Genomic DNA, 23,192 nt, shown 5'->3' on the forward strand with positions numbered 1-23,192 from the left:
AAAATAGGGCAAAGAAAATAAGAGAAGTATGCAAAAAGGAGATTATGGTAACTGTCAACTAATATTTATCAAGCAGCTGGTACAGGTCTTTCACAGCAAGAGGGGAGGAAGGACGTGGAAAATCAGAGGGGTGCTTGTGAAGGGGGACTCAGTTGTTCCTCAGGGGCATCCATTGCTAGAGCTCTTCTGGGGACACCTTCAGAGGCTATTATAAGCCAAAAGAAACCAGGTCCATTATTTCATAGTCACTGCTCCTACAGCTCAAAATTGGTGTTACTTAGCTTACCACAGTAACTTATTTTCCAGGTTTAGCATTTGGGAATTGTATTTTGAGAACACCAAACTGGTTGTTACAGATATATTTCTGAAAAACCATAAGCCAGAGGCTTTTCTGCTGAGAGGGGGGCCCTAAGATCTCGAGGATCACTTCACAGAGTAAACTGACCCACTAAATCCAGTGGGAAAACATACACAGACACCAAGGGTTACTAGGAGGAGGATATGGTTTCGATGTGTGTTTCTTCCAAATCTCACGTTGAAATGTGACCTCCAATGTTGGTGATGGGCCTACTGGAGGTGTTTGGGTCATGGTCATAGGGGCAGATCCCTCGTGAGTGGGAGGTGTTTGGGTTATGGTTACGGGGACAGATCCCTCATGAATAGCTTGGTGCTGTCTTCACGGCAATGAGTGAATTCTTACTCTATTAGTTCATGCAAAAGCTGGTTGTTGAAGAGTCTGGGATCCCCTCTCTGTCTTACTCCCTCTCTATTCCTCCCTCTCTTGTCATGTAACATGCCTGATCCATGAGTAAAAGCTTCCTGAGGCCTCACCAGAAGCTGAGTAGATGCTGGTAACACGCTTGTACCACCTGCAGAACTGTGAGCCAAATATACCTCTTTTCTTTACAAATTATCCAGTCTTGGCTGGGAATGGTGGCTCATGCCTGTAATCCTAGCACTTAGGGAGGCTGAGGTGGGTGGATCACCTAAAGTCAGGAGTTCAAGACCAGCCTAGCCAACATGGTGAAAACCCGTCTCTACTAAAAATATAAAAAAATTTGTTGGGCATGGTGGCACATGCCTGTAGTTCTAGTTACATGGGAGGCTGAGGCAGAAGAACTGCTTGAACCCAGGAGATGGAGACTGCAGTGAGCCGAGATTGTACCATTGCACTCCAGCCTGGGTTACAGAGTGAAATTCTGTCTCAAAAAAAAAAAAAAATTACCCAGTCTCAGGTATTCCTTCATAGCAACTTAAAATGCACTAACAGATGAGGCTAGAGCCCCTAAAGGGGATAGGACCAGGTGTGTCTCAATATAAGAAATAAGTAGCAATTAGAAATAATCAGACATCAGAATGATGAGGCAGGGGCCCAACTGCCGCAGATGCTATAGCACAACTTACTGCATGGATGGAGTACTGGATTCAAAGGTCTGGGGCCCCTGCAATTCATGCCCTGAGCTCAATTCTAGCCTGCCTCTGAGGCACTGTTGGCTAGGTTGGATTTTTGCACTTTAGATCCTTGCACCTGCTAGCCTCCCATGGAGCCTTCTATCCAGAGTGCTGGCTCCCAAGTCCTGCCCTTCAGCCAGCCTTCCAGCTTTCCATCCACCTGACCTCTCATCCTGCCAAGCCCTCTCCTGTGTCAACCCCATATTACTATCTCATTCTGCTGTCCCCGAGACCAGTTCTAAATTTGATCTAACAACATTTCTTTTTTTTTTTCTTTTTGAGATGGAACTGGTATTTTGAGAATACCGAGGAACAACTGAGCCCTGCTTCACAAGCACCCCTCTGATTTTCCATGTCCTTCCTCTCCTCTTGCTATGAGAGCATTTGAGCTGCTTCTTGGTCTTAAAGCTATTAGAGGCAGCTACTTTTCTAGCATACTGAATAGTAAAGTAGTTAATAAAGTTCCAGAAGACAGCTTATCAAGTTCAGATACTGAGAGGACCTGTCTTCACATTGACTTTATTTTCCTAGATTGAATTGAATTTCCCCTCTTGCTATGAGAGCACTGTACCAGCTGCTTGATATATATTAGTTGACAGGCACTATAGTCTTCTTTTTGCATACTTACTTTATTCTCTTTGCCTTGCTTTTATATTTTGCTTTTCTGTTCCACTACCTTATTCCCAGTCGTATCAGTCGCAATTCTCCTGCGTCAGCCTCCCGAGTAGCTGAGATTACAGGTGTCTGCTGCCATGCCTGACTAATTTTTGCATTTTTAGTACATATGGGATTTCACCATGTTGGCCAGGCTGGTCTGGAACTCTTGAGCACAGGTGATCCGCTGCCTCAGCCTCCCAAAGTGCTGGGATTACAGGTGTAACATTGTGCTCAGCCTAACAGCATTTTTACTGTGAAACCATCTGAACCTTAGCTCCCAGTGGTACATGATCCCTAAGGGCCTTCCAACTCTAATGCTTTATATTTAAAAGTCAAACAAATCTGTGCAAATTGCTGCAAGAGTGTATGTGTCTTATCTTTGCTATATCACATACATTTAAGAGAGCCCTTCTAGAGACCAAGTCTTTACCCAAAGGAGGCATTTAACTAGATAAAATGTCAGAAATTGGGGTGGCAGAAATGGGAAATAATAGGGCTCAAATAAGTTGTACAATTGGTCAATTCAATCTAGGAAAATAAAGTCAATGAGAAGACAGGTCCTCTCAGTATCTGAACTTGATAAGCCGTCTTCTGGAACTTTATTAACTACTATTCAGTATGCTAGAAAAGTGGCTGCCTCTAGGAGCTTTAAATCCAAGAAGCAGCTCAAATGCTAACAGAATCAGTCATTTAATGGGCAGGATTCTGTGCCCAGTGTTCTCTTCCCACCTTTCCACCACCACTTCCCCAACCCAACCTTTCTTGACTCTGTTCTTTGCCCTTGTTTCAATGATTCTATCTGGGCATCTCATAAGAAGGCCTGGAGAGTCCTCTTTGGAAGTAGGCAGAAGAGAGATCAAGAAGACTCCATACCCGGAAGTAAGAAGCCACGGTTTGCCTCTTCATGTTGGTGGTTTCTTCCGGATGCCGTATCACCTCCAGAGTGTCCACCTGGAAGCACAGGTGCAGGGAAGTGATTAGAGGATCTAGGCACTTAACTCATGCTCCATGTTTTTCAAAATCTGAAGGCCTGTTTGGTCAAATATCTGAGGGGCCATGGTATTTAGGACACAATAGTGTATACTGTGGGGAGAATTTTTCAAAACATATAAACAAAAGGATATGCATTGTTCTGCCCATTTGACAACAGTATCTCACTCTGCAAAACACCATATGGTCTCGGTGTAAACCCCTGTTATTTCTATACTTCTCCATCTTCTAATGAACTCCTGTTAAATTCTCTAGTAAGGTCACACGAGACCAAACTATTGCCTAAAAGGAAACTGGGCAAAGTCACCTGAAGCCAAATGAGTATAAAGACACGATGGTCCCAAAGCCCAGGTTGTACCGCAGGAAATTAGGCCAGCACCAGTTGTCTTCCATGTCATCAGACTCTGATGCTGCAACACTCCTCCTACCTCCCACAGTTCCCATGTGCTCACTGTAGACAGGAGCTCAGGCACCAAATCATTCGGGAACCCAATGGAATGCACCTGTTCTCAATATCTACCCAACTACCTGGGCTGACTGGAAGGAATTTATTGATGAAAACAATTGTAGGGACTGCCTGTAAACAGCCTGTGTTTTTGTTATTATAATGCAACAACAAAAATTCTGTTTTGATTTGCAGAGTGCATGAGTGGCATTAGCACTGGCCTTGCCGTGGCAGCTTCCCATCTGCTCTGAACAGGTGGCAAGGGTACAAAGCAGAAATATTTGAAATGGAAGACGCTGCTGTCAGCATGTGGGTTAGGATGGGTGGACCGCCGTCCAGGCAGCCACCTTCCCATGGGGTGAGGATGTCTGCAGCCTTGTTCAATGAAAGTGAAAAATTGGTGCTAAAAGGGATGGGAGTTAGGAGGGGTAAATAAAGAGGCTTACCTAAAGGAGTATGTAGGAGACTGTGTGCAAAATGGAAGGAAATGCTTCAACTGGGAAGGATAAAGAAAATAGGTTTATTTAAGAAGGGGAGCTAAGTTTTTTAAACCTAGAAAAGCAATCTAAATTGTGGGCAGGTCTATGACCTCAGAGACAGTGTAGCTTTATTTTAGTGGGCTGCCCGGCAGATGCCATCAGTCCATTCACAGGCAGCTGAAACAATGATACAACTGCCTGTAGGTTTGACTTTTTAATTTTTTCTAATGAGAAAGGAGGAAAGGAAGGATCCTGGGTTTAGAAAGGAAAGGGAATAAAGAGAAAACATAACACACCTCCCCCGCCTGCAAAGCATGTTACATTCTCTCCACTGTCACCAGATGGGTCCGCTCTGGAGGTTTCTTTCCCCTTCTCACCCTGATTTGAGTACAGAACTCAGAGCTGGTGAGGTTTGGGACAAACTAATCAGGTCCGAAGAAAAGGCTTTGGCTAGGGTCAGCCTTTGGATGAATTGTAAATTCTGGATTTCCTTCAAATTTTTTCTCCTTATTTTCTTCTACCCCTGATCCCATCTGACACACACACACACACCCCACTTTGGTAATTTCTCCACCACTTCCTTTTTCTTTGAGACAGAGTTTCATTCTTATTGCCTAGGCTGGAGTGCAATGACGCAATCTTGGCTCACTGTAACCTTCCCCTCTGGGATTCAAGCAATTCTCCTGCCTCAGTCTTCTGAGTAGCTGGGGTTACAGGCACACTCCAACACACCTGGCTAATTTTTTTTTTTTTTTTTTTGGTAGACATGAGGTTTCATCATATTGGCCAGGCTGGTCTTGCACTCCTGACTTCAAGTGATCCACCCACCTTGGCCTCCCAAAGTGCTGGGATTACAGGCGTGAGACACCGGCCTGGCCCACCACTTCTTTTTATTAGGAGATCCTCCCTGAAGAAGCACCTCTTGCTTTGAACCTGGTTTTCCTCCTTCATTTTCCTTCCTTTTTATTCAAATTACCTAGTGAATACCAGCCCCCCAGGCAGCTGAAAAGCTCATTTATATTTTTCTATTGGTAGATGTTCATGGATTGATCTATTACCCTCCCTCAGAACCTACAACAGACCCTTGGCATTTGAGAATTTAACAGTTTAGTGACCAGAAAATCTCTGATGTGTATTAATTCAGCTGAAACACAACCTAAAAGGAATACTCTTGTAAGAAAATTTCACATGTACCCCATAAATCTGTACATAAAATATAAATAAATAAAAGGAATAGCAACTTGGAAAAATGCAGAGTTAAGCATCAATTTGCACTCCAAAAGTTCTAAGGATAGTGGTCAGGAGGGAGCTCCCAGCTAGTGACAGCCCCTGTCTAACCGTATAGCATCTGTGTTTCACAAGACTTTAAATTCTGTCCTTGTAACCATATACAGAGTAATGTTTGCAAAGAAAGTAAAAATCTATTCTTTGATATATACAACCTGGAAATGTTAATGTTTATCTGTAATTCATCACCTACATATTTAGTACTGTGTTTGACAGAATGAGTGACATGTTATTGGGGCATTTTCTAATTTAAGAATTTAGAAAGGTCTTCAGTTGGCCAGGGGTCTCTTGTATATTTGCATAGTATAAGGTTCTCCTGAACTTAGACTGGATCTAAAAGAGAGAATTTCCGACAAGGAACAAATCATAAATTGCTTCTTTCACCCCTTTAAACTAGACCTCTCTCGGTATCAGGCCTCCCAGGGAACTCCAAAGCCAGACCCACAAATCCAAACCAAAAGGGCTGAGAAGGCTGTTGTGTAGCCTAAGAGTTTGTCTTCCTGAATTAATTTCACTAATATAATAGTAGTAGCACTATTTAATTTTTTAACAAAAAATGCTTTTTGAAATAACCTAGAAAGTGGATTCTATTAGGGCATCATCTAGCAAATAGTTCTTCCCAAAAGTGGGGATTTGACAAGGAAAATATCCTCTCCAAAGTATTTATGTGTTTTTACCTTAGGAGAAAAAAAGAGACCAGAAAAGCTTTCCTAGTCTGAGTGATTGCTGTTGACACACTTGGTTGAAATTCTTGCTAGCTGTGTGGCCTTGCACTTGTTCCACTCACGTGCCATGGAAGTAGGACATTCCAGTCAATGATAAGCAGTATATATGACAGGTGTCCCATAGATGATAATGTAGCTGAAAAATTCCCATTGCCTAGTAATGCTGTAGCCATTATAACGTCATAGTGCACTTCATTACTCATGTGTTTGTGGTGATTTGGTGTAAACAAACCTGTGCTGCCAATTATATCAAAGAATAGCATGTACGATTATGTACGATACTGCGTAACGCTAAGCAACAACTATGTTACTGGTTTACATATTTATAATACTAGTAGTCATTATTTTAACTGGGTGCAGTGTCTTACACCTGTAATCGCAGTGCTTCGGGAGTCCGAGATGGGCGGATCACTTGAGGTCAGGAGGTCGAGACCAGCCTGGCCAATGAGGTGAAACCCCATCTCTACTTAAAATAGAAAAATTAGCCAGGCGTGGTGGGGGGCATCTGAAGTCCCAGCTACTCAGGAGGCTGAGGCACGATATTTGCTTGAACAGAAGAGGTGCAGGCAGCAATGAGCCAAGATTATGCCACTGCATTCCAGCCTGTGTGACAGAGCGAGACTCCATCTCAAAAAAAAAAAAAAAAAAAAATCATTATTTTAGGGTTACTTTTTCTACTTACATTAAAAACAAAACAAAACAAAAATGTTAACCATGAAACAGCCTCAGGCAGGTCCTTCAGGAGGTATTCCAGAAGCAGGCATTGCTATTGTAGGAGATAATGGAACTATGCATGTTATTGCCCTAAAGACCTTCCAGTGGGACAAGATGTGGAGTCAGAAGAAGACAGTGATATTGATGATCCTGACCCTGTGTAGGCCTAGGCTAATGTATGTGTTGGTGTCTTTGTTTTTTTTTTTAAAATTTAAAAGTAAAAGTAACAAATTTTAAAGTTTATAAAAATATAAAGAAGATTTTTATACAGTTGTACAATGTGTTTGTATTTTAAGCTAAGTGTTATTATAAAAAAGAGTCAAAAAGTCTTTTAGACAGACTTGTCCCAAGCCATTGTTTGTTTTGCAGACCTTTTTAAGTTCATAAAATAAAAAAGTTAACGCTGGGCACAGTGGCTCACCCCTGTAATCCCAACACTTTGGGAGGCCAAGGTGGGCGGATCATGAGGTCAAGAGATTGAGACCATCTTCACAAACATGGTAAAACCCCATCTCTACTAAAAAATACAAAAATTAGCTGGGCACAGTTGCATGCCTGTAGTCTCAACTACTCAGGAGGCTGAGGCAGGAGAATTGCTTGAATCCAGGAGGTGGAGACTGCAGTGAGCTGAGCTCACGCCACTGCACTCCAGCCTGGCAACAGAGCAAGACTCTGTCTCCAAAATAAATAAATAAGTAAATAAGCAAGTAAATAAATAAATATCAAAAAGTTAAAGTAAACTAAGGTTAATTTATTATGGAAGAAAATACATTTTAAAATAAATTCAGCTTAGCCTAAGTATACATTGTTTATAAAGTCTACAGGAGTATACACTGATGTCCCAGGCCTTCATATTCACTTGCCACTGTTGTTAAGAATACATAGTTTCTCTTCAAAGGTTTTTGGTTTCTGGTTCTTTCTTCTATTCTACAAAGTAATCTTACCCATTCATCTATCAGCCCTCCCTATCTCTACTGTGACCAAACATGCCTGAACATTTCTCATCACCTATGTTACCATCCTTCCCATCAAAAGCCCACCCTTGCCCCCTAATGATGCCAACAGTAATCAATCAGAATTAGCCTAGATTGTGCAGTCCAACCCCAGTCCACAGGGGGGAGACATAGGAACAAGGTCTGCATTAAGGGATAAAAACTGCTGCTCTCCTTTGCTTGCGTGCTCTCCATTGCCTCTGTTTTGCATGCATGAGATGCCCTTCTATAGAAGTAAATTGCCTTGCTGAGAAAACTTTTGCCTGAGTATTGGTTCCATGTTGCAACACTGAGCATTTTTTCTCCACTGGGGAAGGGTCCCTGGTCCTCTCCTGTGAGTAGGCATGCTCTGCTGCCTTGTTGCAGCGGCCTCAAGGTAAAGGAATCAAGACCCACCCGGTGTGACAAAACCTGGACTCTCGGCAACTCAGGAAAGAAGCTGGTTGCAATGAGCTGATATCATGCCCCTGCATTCCAGCCTGGGTGACAGAGCGAGACTCCATCTCAAAAAAAAAAAAAAAAAAAAAAAAAAAGCTTTCCCTAGCAGCTTGGGGAAATGAGGCTCACAAACCCCAGTGACCAGATAACCCTGTGCACAGACCAAGGTAAGAAAAGCCATGGGGCGGTGAAGTATTTCCTTGGTGGTTGGGATTCTGGATGTTGAAAGTGTGTGAATGGTAACAAGCACTACTGCTGTGTGAAGTGATTGAGTCCAATCTGCGTTCCATCATTACCTCATACGGCTAATGGCGGCTTTCTTGTAGGGATCCTGACACTGGGGTTTATACAGTCCAGCCAAAGCTTAGAGGAACATAATTTCCCTCCAGGGAAGTGGCCAGAGCAGATGAAGTAAGAGAAGGTGCAAGGAACCTCCAGCAGGTGAAGCTAAAGGATAGGAGAGACATTTCTAATATGAGAAAATGAGCAGAATAGCCCTAGCAAGCCCCTAGAGAAGGACAGGCAAGACATTTCTGATACAAGAGATTGAGCCTAACTAGGACCCAATATCAGAAATACCCAAGGCAAGACAAGGAATAAAAAGGATAAAATTAGCAACAAAGATATCCCCCGCCAACATTGTCCCCTAGGTCTCATGTTAAAATATTGGAAAGGTAATGAAAAGACTTAACATAAGAAAAAGCAACAAATGATAAGCTATTGCTGTTCCATTTGGACTCAAGAACCAATCCTTGAACCCTTAGTTTTCTAGCCAAAATTTGGGTTGAATGAGGAATGTATTTGTGAACTTTTAAGAGAAAATGATGCTAGTAGGAGACATGCCTCCCAAGAAGAAATACATTATGCCCTATGTTGGTGGCAGGGATGTGTCCGTTACCTTCCAAGGGTTGAAAGCAGTGAGTTAAAAAAAAAAAAAAAAAAAATCTCAAAAAACAAACAAAGAAAAAAACTAATCTTCAGAGGAAATTTAGTTGTAAGCACGCCCCATCAAGTTAAAAAGGCAAAAAGGCAGTTTATTGACTCAGGAATCTTCAAGTACAAGGCTGTTCTGTTAAAACAAGATAATTTAACAGTAACCACTGAACCTAACATAGCAGGTTTCTTAACAGAGAGTTTAAATTTAAAAAGAGAATATACATGTTTAGATTTAATTGACTATCACACAAAGGTTAGGCCCAATTCAAGAAAGGGCCCCCCCCACCCCGCTTCAAAACAGGGTGGCACTCATTTATAGATGGTTCCTCCCAAGTGACTGAGGAAGACGACACAACAGTATTCAGTAATTAATGGAAAAGCTCTTAAAGAAATAGTCAAGACAATTCTCTAATAATTAGTCTACCCAAACTTGTGAGCTGTTTGCATTAAGTCAAACCTTAAAATACCTGCAAAACCAGGAAGGAATCATCTATACTGAATCTAAGTAAGACTTTGGGGTGGCTCATACATTTAGAAAAATTTTAAACTGGAAGAGGTCTTAATAGTAAAGGTCAAAACCTTGTTCACAAAAAGTTAATCACCCGAGTATTAAATAACCTTCAGCTGCCAAAAAAATAGCTATTGTCCATGTCCCCGAACACCAGAAAAATGTGTCTTTTAAGAGTTGGGAAAATAACGGGCTAGGTGTGGTGGCTCACACCTGTAATCCAGCACTTTGGGAGGCAGAGGTGGGTGGATCACAAGGTCAGGAGATTGAGACTATCCTGGCCAATATGGTGAAACCCCATCTCTACTAAAAATACAAAAAAATTAGCTGGGTGTGGTGGCGCACACCCATAGTCCCAGCTACTCAGGAGGCTGAGGCAGGAGAATTGCTTGAACCCAGGAGGCGGAGATCATGCCACTGCATTACAGCCTGGGTGACAATGTGAGACTCCATCTCAAAAAAAAAACAAACAAAAAAAAAAACACATAAAAGTTGGGAAAATAACTTAACAGATCAGATAAGCCAAGCAAGCTGCTGTTTCTTCTATGCCTGTTTTCCACTCAACCTTTACCTCCCTCCTACTACCATGATCCCTGTTTTCTCTTCTGAGAAAGAAAAGCTAATAGAAATTGGTGCTAAAGAAAACTCAGAAGGAAAATGGATATTTCCACATCAAAAAGAAATACTGTCCAACCCCCTTTATAAAAGAAACCCTGTCCCATTGCATCAGAGGACCCATTAGGGATCCCAAGACATGTGTAATGAAGTTTTCAGAGTTTATAAATGTATAAGGATTTATATCCTAGCCAAACAAGTTACAGATCGCTGCTTACTAATAAACAAAGTACAAAAGAGATTTCCCCTTAAGGGAAGGAGTCCAGGCTTAAGACCATGCCAAAGTACCCAGATTGGTTACATAAAGATGCCTCCAATAGGTCATCTAAAATACTTATTAATGATAATAGATTATCTCACTCACTGGGTCAAAGCTATTTCCTTTTCAAATGCAATGACCAATAATATAGTGAAAGCATTAATTAAAAATATAGTGCTCAAGTTTAGGCTAATAGAAATACTAAGTCAGGCAACAGAACCTATTTCATAGTGCACATTGTTAAGAAGCTATCCCAAGCCCTCGACATTAAATAAGAACTTCAGTACCAAAGCCCATTAAATTCCCCTAAAATTATTTACCATACCCTGAAATCATCCACACTTCTCCATCTCCTTCTCCCTTAAGAAGAAAGGTATAGGCCAGGTGCGGTGGCTCACGGCTATAATCCCACCACTTTCGGATACCAAGGTGAGCAGATCATCTGAGGTCGAGAGTTCAAGACCAACCTGACCAACATGGAGAAATCCTGTCTGTACTAAAAATACAAAAATTGGTATATCTTCCTCCTACAACACTGACTCACACAACAAGGTAAGTCAGTTGGAGCTGAGCAATCGTGCTTTCTGCCCACATGACAAACGTCCTACTTGGTTCCTGGTGAATGGTTAGCCTTCAGAGTAGTCACAAATAAGTTTTACAAATTGTGTTACAATCCCCAAGCCGTAGCAGTTGAGCAAGCTTCTATCTACATATGGGCTCCATTTTAAATGGTTATCAAAATTTGAGTAATAAAGTATATGTTAAGTATTTCCTATCTGAAATCACTGTACTAAACACTTCCTACACTATGTCATTGAAGTTTCAAAATGACCTATAAGGTAAGGACTATTATTCTTCCCATTCTACTTATAAGGAAGTCAAGACTAACATATTTTAGGTAAAATTCTCAGTTCTACAGTCAGTAGATGGCCATGCCTATGTCTGAACTCACTCTGATTCCTAAACCATACTTCTTAAACATTATATACTGCCACTGAAACCACCTTTGCAAAAATTATAACTGAGACAATTATTACAGTGAAAAGAGGTCTGACGTAACAGACTCCATCCATCTTAGTCCTAAACTCCAAGCTGTTCATTCCTGAGTGTAGGCCACACTAACTTTAGGAGGAACTTGGTTTATAGTTTACCTTTGAAACAAAGACAACAACAGCCCTTTCCCAAAACAAACCTCCTTCCTGCCTGGGGACTCAACTGCCTTTGCAGGACTAACAAATTAGCCACAAGATTAGAAATCATGGTTTAGGAGTCATGCAGCTATAGGCTGCAAGATTCTCCATTTCCCCAAATTGCTCCTGAGGATAACATCAGTATTGTAAGACCCAAGATTAGTGCTTGCGATATTTTATAGACCCTGCAATGGATCACCTGGCACCACCCAGGTCGATAAACTGCTCATCTGGTCTTGTGGTCCTACCCAGGAACTGACTCAGTGCAGGAGGACAGTTTCAACTCCCTATGATTTCATCTCTGAGCTGACCAATCAGAACTCCTAATGTACTATCCCTCCTAGCCATGGAATTATCCTTAAAAATTCGGACCCCCAAATTCTTTGATTTTAATAATAATAAAACTCTGGTCTCCCACACAGCTGGCTCTGTGAATTACTCCTTCTCTATTGTAATTCAACTGTCTTCATAAATTGGCTCTATCTAGGTGGCGCCAAGGTGAGCCCGCCATGTGGTTACAAATTTAGGGACTGGTCTGGAATTGCCTTTGTGGCTACCTGCTTGTGGTTCAGTAGCCCCTCTCCGGTGACGGATCCAGAGGCCCACCCAAGCTGCCACCTAGTTCTCTTGGATTAGGGGCTGACTCTGGCATTGTCTCTACTGGCAGGTCACTGCCAGCCCAATGTGCATGAATTTAATTGCAATAGAGAAATAGTCATGAGGAGACATTTCATAACTGTAGCCCCATGGTACGGTGTCTGTGTCTAGCTCTATCATGGGGTGTAACTGGAGCCGTATTGCAGGGTATCTGTCTGTACCCCGATCATGGAGTGTCTGTAGCCATAGCCCCATTATGCGGTGTCTGATTTAGTGAGTATTCTAGGTACTGCCAACACCTCCTTCCTTCTCCTGATAGGTTTGGCTCCTTCAAGGTCTCAGTTGGCTCTCCCTAGCGAGTAGGAAGAGTCTCGGTTCGGGAGATTTATCCTCAATCAGGAAGATTTTGGGGAGATTTCTCAGACGGAGAATAGGAGGTTAGTTTGGAAGGAACACTCCTGGAATTCTCGGGCAGGAATCTTGATTTGCGAGGCCTGAAGTCCATCCTGTCTTTGTTTCATGTGTCTGTTTTTGTGGATGGGATCTCTGAAGAAACTGCTGATGGAAGTCCAGCAGGCCTAACTGGAAGAACCTTCTGTAAGTGTACGTTAGTGAGCCCTGAAGAAAGCCCAGTGGGCCTGACTCTGTGATTCTCCACTCTTTGTCTTGCCCAGAGACATTCCTCCCCACCTTAAGTGAATCACAGACATCAGGGACGAAGGGGAGAAAGTTAGAGCCTCATTAGGTCAAGTGGATATTGAGATGACTAGTGTCTGTTTTGTTATGGGTATTTTGCTTCTTCTGCTGGGATGGAAAATGTTAGTTCGGCTCCCCATGCAGCCCATCAGGCAGCATCTTGCAAAACTGGAAAGCTGTTGCCTTGATTCCACAAAATAGAAAGTGACATTTTCTTTTGTAACAGGGCTTGGCCCCCACAGGTATGGTGCAGGGAGCAGGGTCATCAAAAGCTGCTCTGTTCTTCTGGAAGTTGCAGAGAAAAGGAAGCCAGAAACCTTGAATGCTGGCAAAAAAAGGTCTGCTAGGTTTCTGGTTTTGCACGTTCTTTCTTCTCTCTCTCCTCTCTCTCTCTCTCTCTCTCTCTCTCTCTCTCTCTCTCTCTCTCTCTCTCTCTCTCTCTCTCGTGTGTATGTAAATAGTAAACATCACTGTTTGTCTCTTCTGCAAAGGTTTGATTATAGAAAAAAGGATTTGTGAGATTAGACTTATTAGGCTGCAGCAAATCTAGTGTACTTTGTGCTAAGAATTTGTCTTTCTGCAATGGAGAGGCAGTATCACAAGATAGAAAGCAGGCTTTGGACCCCTAAACACCTACTTTTCAAGCCAGCCTGCAGGCTGGTCAGTTGCAAATGTTGCTGTGGGCCCCTGAAACCAATACGAGATGAAGTTTCTCTCTCATGTTGTTTCATGTCCTTAAAAGCTTAGCCCTATGACCATGTGAGGATACTTTCTCTTAGTCTCTGCCATCCAGAGGACAGGGATTTGGGGAGTCATGTCATAGCTAGTCCTAAAAATTATGTTAAGCAGTTAAAAGCCTTTGCAAGCTCAAAACTGGCAACTCTAGGCCTCTTTGGGAAGAACAATAGGAACTGCTCAATGTTGTGGCTCCATAGCTAAGGCTTTGTTTTTTGACAATGGCAGCCTGGGTTCAATTCTTGGCTTAGGAAATCAGTCCTCTATGGTTTGTTGTTTGTGCAACTTTTTGCCATTTATTGATTTCCCCTCCACCCCCCATTGACTGCTTCTGATTTCCTGTCTTAATTTTTTCTTTCTCTGAATTACCTTTGGGGAGATCCTAACTCTTGTCGGAAGGTTAAAAAAAAGGAAAAAAAAAAACTGTTTACTGTCTCTTTGAGACATCTTATGCATCCATGGTTAAGTTATAACCTTTGTTAAAACTTATTAATTTCACTGGGAGGTTACCTGTGGTAGAATTCAAAAGCCTATCTATATAGGTTGTTCTAGCTGGAGTCTAGTAATATGAGATTTTAAAAGTTTTTTTTTTTTAAACAAAAGAGCTCTATCAGCTTAAATTAAAAGGGCTATCCAAGCTATACATACTTAAAAGGGCTTTATCTTTTTCCTCTTCTTGAATCATGTTTTTCTGAAAAAGGTTTTTCTTCTCAGTTGACAGAATTATTTTTCTCCATTTTGTCTGCTTGCCACTCTTGATGCCCACATGAGAGAACCTAAGAATTTTGAACAGCCTGGGATTTCTGGAGAAAAACAGAGGTGGCACCATAGACCCCATTCTGGAAAAAAAACTCTGTTTTCCTCATGGAACCCCAGGAATTGAAAGCAGACAGATCTCTCAAAATCTAAGGCTCTGTTAGGTTTTACATTATGCAACCTGACCTTTTTTTGACTTTTGGGGGTATCAGAAATTACTTTGCATTATGGGAAAGATTTTAGCCTTGGTGTACAGCAACTAGGCAGGAAATATACTTTTAAGGCATACGGGCTGTTATGGAGGGACATTTCGTTCTTTGCATGCTTGGCTTAGAGAAGCATTCTCGGCCACCTGGAAGGTATGGAAACATCCCCACCTCCAACTGAGAGATGAGACTCTCATGGAGGATGGGCTGATTAAAATAAAATCCACAGTGAAAGCATTGCTCTCTCTTCTCCCATAGTATTTCCCTCTTTTGGAGGATCCAGGATGTGATACAAAAATGGGACCCTTAATTTTGGGGATCTGTTTTTGCCTTCCGGCTGTGCCTGCGTATTAGGCCCTAGAAACTGCAAGCTTTCCTGACCCTGTTCTTCCAAGGGTTCCATCCTGAAGCCAGTAATCCAATTAAGAAACTTAAAAACTGACAACAATCTTGACAATTATTGGACCTTCTTCTCACTGTATATTTACATCTGTCTGTGTAATATTTATATATGAAAGAGCTCTGAACAATTGGGTTAAAAATAAATGCTTAAATATTTTTTCAGAAAAATAGACAACTTTAATGTCTTTTTGTTCACATGACTTTAGCAATCTTTTGGAAATAAAGAGAATTTTAAAGATTATTGGTAAAATAAAAATGTCTTCAAAATTTCCACATTTGGTCTAAATGAGGTCAGATATTAGGTTTGGTAAATGCTTTTAAACTGCTTCTTTGACTTTTGAAAACTGTTTGACTTACCTACTTTAGAGCCATTAAGTTCTAGATAAAACCTGAGGACATGTGGTATAAGCCATGCCCCCTTGCTGTGCTAGGAAGAACCAAACCTTTTTTGCACTTCTGTCTGCTGTCCTAGGCTCCACAGCTAGTACATATTAAGATCATTTACTTATCAGGCTTTTCATCAAAAATCAAAGATGCTGAAAGTTAACAATGTAACATGTATCCGAGTCCACTGGAAAAAGAGTTCTATATGCAAGACTACAAGGTATAGAAAGAAAGTAGAATGTAGTGTTGGTGGGAGAGTATAAGAAGGCATGGGAATATGGTCTTTGTTAAAGGGAATGCAATTTTGTCTAGTTTAGAGGGTTTTAAAGATTGTCTTAAGCTAAAAGAGTAAAAGGACAAAACTGAAGGTTTAAGCAAGTTGGAAAGGTTCGTGAAGGACTGATCTTGTAAAGGAAGTTCTGTGAGAAGAAGCAAATTGGCCAGGATTTGAAGGGAATTATTTAGTATTTTTCCATAGATTGAACATTAAAATAAAAGCACACTGATGTGGAGCCAGAATCTGGGCCCACGTGTCTGAATACCAGGGTTTTCTTTTAGAGAATTGATCTGTTTAGCAGAAAATTGTAAAGAGTTACAAGAAGTTTACAAAAATCTCACCTTACGGTCAAACTAATTAAAACAACATAAATTTATAGAATGTTATTAAAAATTAGCTTTAGCATTAAAGATGCCCTAAAGTAAACATGAAATTTGGTTTTCCCTTTTGAAAAAGATTTTTATGTAATATTAAGAGACAACTAAAAAAAATCTTGTTTGCCTTTTGAGTAAACCACAGAAAAAAAGAGGGGAGAGAGAAGAGACAGATTCAGTTGGCCTCATGCTATCTTCACTACATCCTGTTGTCTAGAAAGCTGAGTTTCCCTTCTGTAAGAGTCAATGACTTTTCTTTTTTAAAATTTCGAAGTTATCATTTTGGCTAAATGAATGACTTATGATAACCTGGGATTCTATTTAGTGATATACAGTGTTGTACACTTTTGATATCTGACACACTTTCCAAAATCAAATTATAAAGTATGTCTTTTTCTGACCTAATTAATCTTTTAGACATTAGGTCCCCTAAAGTGCAAAAATTATGTATTTTGGCTAATTTGATACAAAACTCACACAGGAAACATAGTCAAATAAGAAATGATGTTTGGCTTTCTTTGGGCTGCATTTGTATAAATATGTTATTTGTATGTGTTTCAAAATTATAGGAAGCTTCTATAATTCTGATATAATTTAATGTATATTATCAAGCCTTTTAATTGTTATGTAAAATTGTTGTATGCCACAGAAGTAGCCAAAATTCCTAGACAATTATAGCTTTAATAGTGGCTGTCCTAAGACTGTTGCTATCCACAGGCAATTGTCTTGTTTTGATCCTTTTCAGAAGGCAGTTTATAATCAGATATAGGACTCTGATGGGTTCTCTCGAATGCAGGTCTCTGATAAACTTTAGAAATTGTGTTATTGGAATAGAGGGGGAAGAAAAACAAATTTCTAGGACTCTCATGGAGAGCTGATATGTTAAACATTGCTAACCCCCCTTTTTTTTTTCCAGAGTCATGAAAACTTTTCTTTCTTTTGAGCTATCTAGAACATTTAGCAATTGAGTAAAGTATACTCCCATGAATGAAATTTGGAGGATATTGCATTTTCTCTACCTGATTTCTCTAGAATTTAGAAACTATTTGTGAGTATTCAAAACTTATGGCAGTCTAGTTTTTTGTATAGGTGCAATAAGAATCTCTTTTCTTTTGTAACAGGACACAACTGGAGAAACTGGTTATTTTACCAAGGCTTTGACTGGAATGGCATGCTTTCTTTAAATAATCAAAGTTGACTTATAGAGCCAATGAAGACCCTTGGGAAAGCTAACCTCATACCTTGTCTACACAGTCCCTGTACAGGGTTCCTGACCTATAGTTAATTAAAGAATGTCACTTTCTGACAGGCCCAAGAGCACCAAGTCATCTTAAAACCTTCAGAGGAGGAAAATTCACCCAACTCATACAGGTATTTACAGGCATAGATAAATCGGTGGGTGAGATTCAAGGCTTTAAAAGTATAATCTGAGATTCCTTATAGAACAAAGTTTCAGCATAGCCAATTTTAAAAGAGCCTATATGGCAAATAATTATTCCTACTGGAGTTTATGCAAATAATCAAGCCAAGCATAATAAGACTAAAATTTATATTGCAAGTAAAATTGACCTACTATTATTTATCTTTAATAAAATCGGGGACTAGTGAGAGAAAAATTATACTTGAAAAAAAAACTATAGTATACCTGTTAGTTGTTCTTCAGTTTTTATTATTTTCTGCAGTTTGGGCCAAATCCTAAATTATTTGTGGGCCACAAGTCCCCAAACTAATGCTTTCAAATATTTACTTTTAAAACATGGAATTGCACTCCTTATCCTAGAACACATTATTTACCTGTTCTATAAATGCTGCATTAAAACTACAGATGAGAATACTAACACCCTTGTCATGTAAGCCTTGAAACCCCAACCAAGCACCTGTGAGTACATGCAGACAGCTGCAAAGCAGTTTCACTCCTCTTACCTTGGGGTCGACACCTACTCTCACTAACCCCCTGTTCAGCAGGAAGATGTTAGAGTGGTCTTCAATCTTGTCTATCTTCATAGCCCACACCTTAAGAATAAGGTGTTACAAAACCCAAAGGAAGGGGCCAAAATGACCTTTGCAAAAATTATAACTGAGACAACTATTACAGTGAAAGAGATCTAACGTAACTGACTCCATCTTCCTTCTAGTCTCCAAGCTCTCCTTGTTCATTCCTGGGTGTAGGCTGAACTAACTTTAGGAGGAACTTGGTTTATCATTTAGCTTTGAAACAAAGACAATAATAGCCCTTCCCCAAAACAAACCTTCTTCCTGCCTGGGGACTAGACTGCTGTTGCAAGACTAAAAATTAGCTACAAGATTAGAAATCTTAGTCAAGCAGCTGGAGGCTGCAAGATTCTAAACCTCCCCAAATTGCTCCTGGGGGTAACATCACTAGTGTAAGACCTAAGATCAGTGCTTGAGATATTTTGCAGACCCTGGACTTGATGGTTCAGCTGGCACCACCCAGATCAATAATCTGACTCATCTGGTCTTGTGGCCCCAACCCAGGAACTGACTCAGTGCAAGAGGACAGCTTCAACTCCCTATTATTTCATCTCTGACCTCACCAATCAGAACTCCTGATTTGCTTGCCCCCCACAACCAAAGTATCCTTCAAAACTCTAACCCTTGAATGCTTGAGGAGACTGATTTGAGTAATAATAAAACTGGTCTCCTGCACAGCCAGCTCTGTGTGAATTACTCTTTCTCTATTACAATTCCTCTGTCTTGATCAATTGGCTCCATCTAGGCAGTGGGCAAGGCAAACTCACTGGGTGTTTACACCACCTGACGTGGTTTGATATAACTTGTAAAAGGAAAGTCTGAAAGCATGGTATTATTAAAAAGATTTGCGTCATTTTTCAACTATATTTACTCTTGGATAAAGACGTAAATTCCAAAAAATCCCATAAACCATCTAGATTTTGGCAATAAATGAAAACTGAAGAATTTCCTCCTGTTCTCAGTAAGTGCTCACTATTTGCATCCTGAAACCTCAGAAGTGCTCCTATTTATTATCTTCTTGACAAAACCATTTTAGAAGAATTTTTCTTGCTATCAAGTGATATATCTATCCCTTAAGAAGAAGAAAAAAACTCCTATAGTACCACTGATCTCAAACGTCTTTAGAGTACTGAATAGAAAGCAAGACACATTGAAAACTGGCTCTGTGAGTGCTGTTCCATGTGTTGGAACTGACAGAATTAAGTACATACTATCCCGAAACATGGGACTTTGGCATTTAAATAGCAGAAGCAGGACGGCTGCTCTCACCTTCCCACAGCTCTTCTCTGAAGCAGGCCATAATGCCTCGGAAGGTCACTCTCTGCCATTCTCCCTCCCTTCTCCCCTGAAGATCCTCATGTGACATATGTCCTGATCTATACCCAGAGGTAAGGAATGTCAGATGGGGACACCAAGAAGAATCTGAGCAAATAGTCATTGCTAAATAAGCCCCAATTTATGACCATTAAATCATACCCTTTTGTTTTTCAGTTATAATTCTGCACATCTGATCATAAAAATACATGGATTTCCTTTTTTCTTTGGGTCTTCATTTCTGATGGCTCTCATGTCAGAACTTACATTAAATAACTTTGTATGCTTTTCTCTTGTTAATTTGTTTTTTTTTTTTTTTTTTTTTGGTTATAGAAATGTCAGCCATAAACCTTTTGATGGGTGAGGAAACAACATTACTTTTCCCTGAGTATAGAGCCCAGCTTTATCCAGGGTCACTTCTGTTTAATTTTACCTTGGATAAGTTGGACAGTAACTGGAGTTAGTTTTGTTTCATTTGTTGTTGCTATTATTGTACTTCGTATTTTTGATACCTTAATTATTAGAACTTTCAACTCATTTTCTTAGTAAAAACAAATCTTTAGTTATTTTCATCAGACCCATACACATTATTATTATTTTAATGATATAAATATATGTCACACACTAGAAGGCACCCTTTTCATGTGGGCAGGGTCTGAGCCATGGTAGACAGTACAGGGAGGGAGGCAACAGTATGCTGGTACTGTGGGTACTATGGGTATGGAATGCAGGAGATATACCTTAGTCCAGTAGTCAAAAATCAAACAGAGGAAAGGAGAGGAAGTTGACAGGAAATATTACATGGAGTTCTTTCATGTCTCTGTGTCATAATCCCTTTTAGAACTGGTAGAAGCGACTCCAAAAAAACCACACAGGCAGTACACCCTCATTATCTGAGGATTTGTCTGCTTGCTAAAATTTATGTGTAACCCAAAGTCAATACCTGCAATGCTTTCACGGTCATTCACAGAAAAGCTCAGTCCCTTTATGCACACATTTTCCACTGAGGTCAAAGAGGATGATGCTTTGCCTTCTTGTTTCAGCTCTCATACTATAAACAAGTGTCCATATATATATATATATATATATTTTTTTTTTTTTTTTTTGCAGTTCTGTGGTTTTTCTTGATAACTTTGCTGTTTAAAATGCTGCCCCTATCAACTCAGGCTGGGTGTGATGGCTCACACCTGCAATTCCAGCACTTTGGGAGGCCAAGGCAGAAGCATCACTTTAGGCCAGGAGTTAGAGACCAGCATGACAAACACAGCAAGACCTCATCTCTACAGAAATTTTTTTTTAAAGTAGCCAGGTGTGGTATCCTAACTATTTTGGAAGCTGAGGTGGAAGGATCCTTGAAGCCAGAAATTCCAGGTTATAATGAGCTCTGATCATGCCACTACACTCCAACCTGGGCAATAGAGTGAGACTGTCTTTAAAAAACCCAATGTATCTCCGCAAGGGTAGTGCTGTCTAGTGTTTCTAAGCATAAGAAGGTTGTGAGATGCCTCATGGAGAAAATACTTATTATTGCTCAAGCATGTGTTACAGTGCTGTTAGTTGTGAGTTCAATGACAGAAATGCTGCAATTGATACACTGTTTTATATTATAAAATACTGACTATAATTATTTAGAAGAAACATATATTAAATAAGGTGTCTTTAAACAGAAACACATGTAAAATGAGGTTATGCATTGATCATTTCACAAAAATACTGTGACCTGAGTATTGGCCCTATGTTTCCCTAGAAGCGATGGTTCAGTATTTGCTGATTCAGAGTTTGCAGCAACTTTATAGAGCACAACTTTCACCAATAATGAGAACCAACTGTATGAAATACAGATAAAATTTTACATGTGATACCAATAGGGCCTCAGAACCACTGAAACTCCTGTGTAAATCTCTTTTAGAGCCCCAGATAGTTCTAATATCTTGCCTTCAAGTAGCAAGGGTGAAATGTAGGGTATTACAATGAATTATAATAGCAATATTGGTGTAAAAATTATTGTTAATGGCTGGGCGCAGTGGCTCATGTCTGTAATCCCAGCATTTTGGGAGGCTGAGGCAGACAGATTGCCTGAGCTCAGGAGTTTGAAACCAGCCTGGGTAACATGGTACAACCCCATCTCTACTAAAATACAAAAAACTAGCCAGGCATAATGGCATGTGCCTGTAGTCCCAGCTACTCAGGAGGCTGAGGCAGGAGAATTGCTTGAATATGGGAGGTAGAGGTTGCAGTGAGCCAAGATCATGCCACTGTACTCCAGCCTGGGTAACAGAGTGAGACTGTCTCTAAAAATAGAAAATTATTGTTTACAAAAACTGATTTAAGTTCCTACTCTAAGCAAATAAGTCTTTTATTCTCAACCAAAGTACGTATAAATATGTATATCTGTACCAATTTTGGAATAGTATTCAGCAGCATTAATGTGTGGCCAAATTGTTTATTCTTTATCAAATAAATTTTCAGTATAAACCAAAAGATAAGAAAATACAGAGATGTGGACCAGTTTTTCATTGTGTTTTTTTTTAGAGATGGAGTCTTGCTCTGTCACCAGGCTGGAGTACAGTGGTGCGATCTCAGCTCACTGCAACCTCTGCCTCCCAGGTTCAAGCGATCCTCCTGCCTCAGCCTTCCAAGTAGCTGGGAATACAGGGACACATCACCACGCCCAGCTGATTTTTTTGTATTTTTCGTAGAGATGGTATTTCACCAAATCGACCAGGATGGTCTCAATCTCTTGACTTTGTGATCTGCCCACCTCAGCCTCCCAAAGTGCTGAGATTATAGGTGTGAGCCATTGCACCCAGCCAATATGACCAGTTTTTACATCAATACCTTCAAGGTCATTGTGTTTCTGTGTTAGCACTTACAATGAATATTAACCAAGCAGTCCTTAAGACTCTCGCTAAACTTTAGCTGAAAGGATAGAACAGTTAAAGACATTTTTACAGCTGGATATTTTTTCACCCTTCTAATAACCCCTTTGCACACGAGTGTACAAGTCATTTTTCAGAGAGCAAAGCAGAGCAACAGGAAACACTCATAGTTTCTTTCCTCCCCGATTCCATTTGGTCCACCAGCTTGCTGGTAGTTTCAGAGAAAGGCTTTATCTTTTTTTAGACAGACTTTATTTTTAGGTAGCATTGTTCTTAAGTGCTCTTTCTGAGAATCAGGATTGTGAGGATTCCATGATGTTTCCAATTTCCTAACCCCTGATTTCCTAAATGCCTTTGATCTCTCTACTAAACTGCTCAGGCAGTGGGCTGCATGAAGGAACTAATGCTGCCCACTTTCGGATTATCCCTGGGTCAATAGTACCTGCCAGTCCATATCGTGTTTGGTGCAAATCTGTTACTCACCTTGGCTTTCCCAGCGCTGAAATGTGGAGGCAAAGATCTTGAGGCCACTGTTGTCCTAGCTCTTGTCTGGGCCAAGTTACCTGAGAAAGAGACCACAAAGCACATAAATTAAAGAAAAAGTTAAGAAATAGGATCATGAGTAATTGTTCCCTTTGTGTCCTTATATGTTTTTGAATTTTCAAAATAATTTGCTCTGAATTTTAAAAATTTGGAAGCTTTTGAAACTTTGATGATATAAATTATAAACTATAATAATTGTAAGTTTAAAATAATTTGTAATGTATAAATGAATTTATATTAGTTTTATAAGCAAAAAGAAAGAACATGAAAGTATTTATGTTCACTGAACAAACTAGAAATAAAAGGAAATTACCTCAACATAGTAATGGCCATTTATGAATATCTCAGAG

The 23,192-nt window shown here is 40.2% G+C and overlaps 1 protein-coding gene across 5 annotated transcripts in view; it reads right to left on the minus strand.

Annotated features, from left to right (window-relative positions):
- Positions 1–23,192, minus strand: part of MYO3B (myosin IIIB) — a 503,216-nt gene that overhangs the window by 201,565 nt on the left and 278,459 nt on the right. For all 5 annotated transcript variants that reach the window (XM_035304567.3, XM_035304566.3, XM_035304565.3 and 2 more), the window contains 2 exons: positions 22,783–22,862; positions 2,983–3,060 (listed from right to left, as the gene is read on the minus strand). In XM_035304567.3, the coding sequence (XP_035160458.3) occupies positions 2,983–3,060; positions 22,783–22,862 (158 nt within the window). The remainder of the gene's footprint in view (positions 1–2,982; positions 3,061–22,782; positions 22,863–23,192) is intronic.

The sequence above is a fragment of the Callithrix jacchus genome, chromosome 6 (assembly GCF_049354715.1).
Source record: "Callithrix jacchus isolate 240 chromosome 6, calJac240_pri, whole genome shotgun sequence".
In the NCBI taxonomy this organism is placed as follows: domain Eukaryota; kingdom Metazoa; phylum Chordata; class Mammalia; order Primates; family Cebidae; genus Callithrix; species Callithrix jacchus.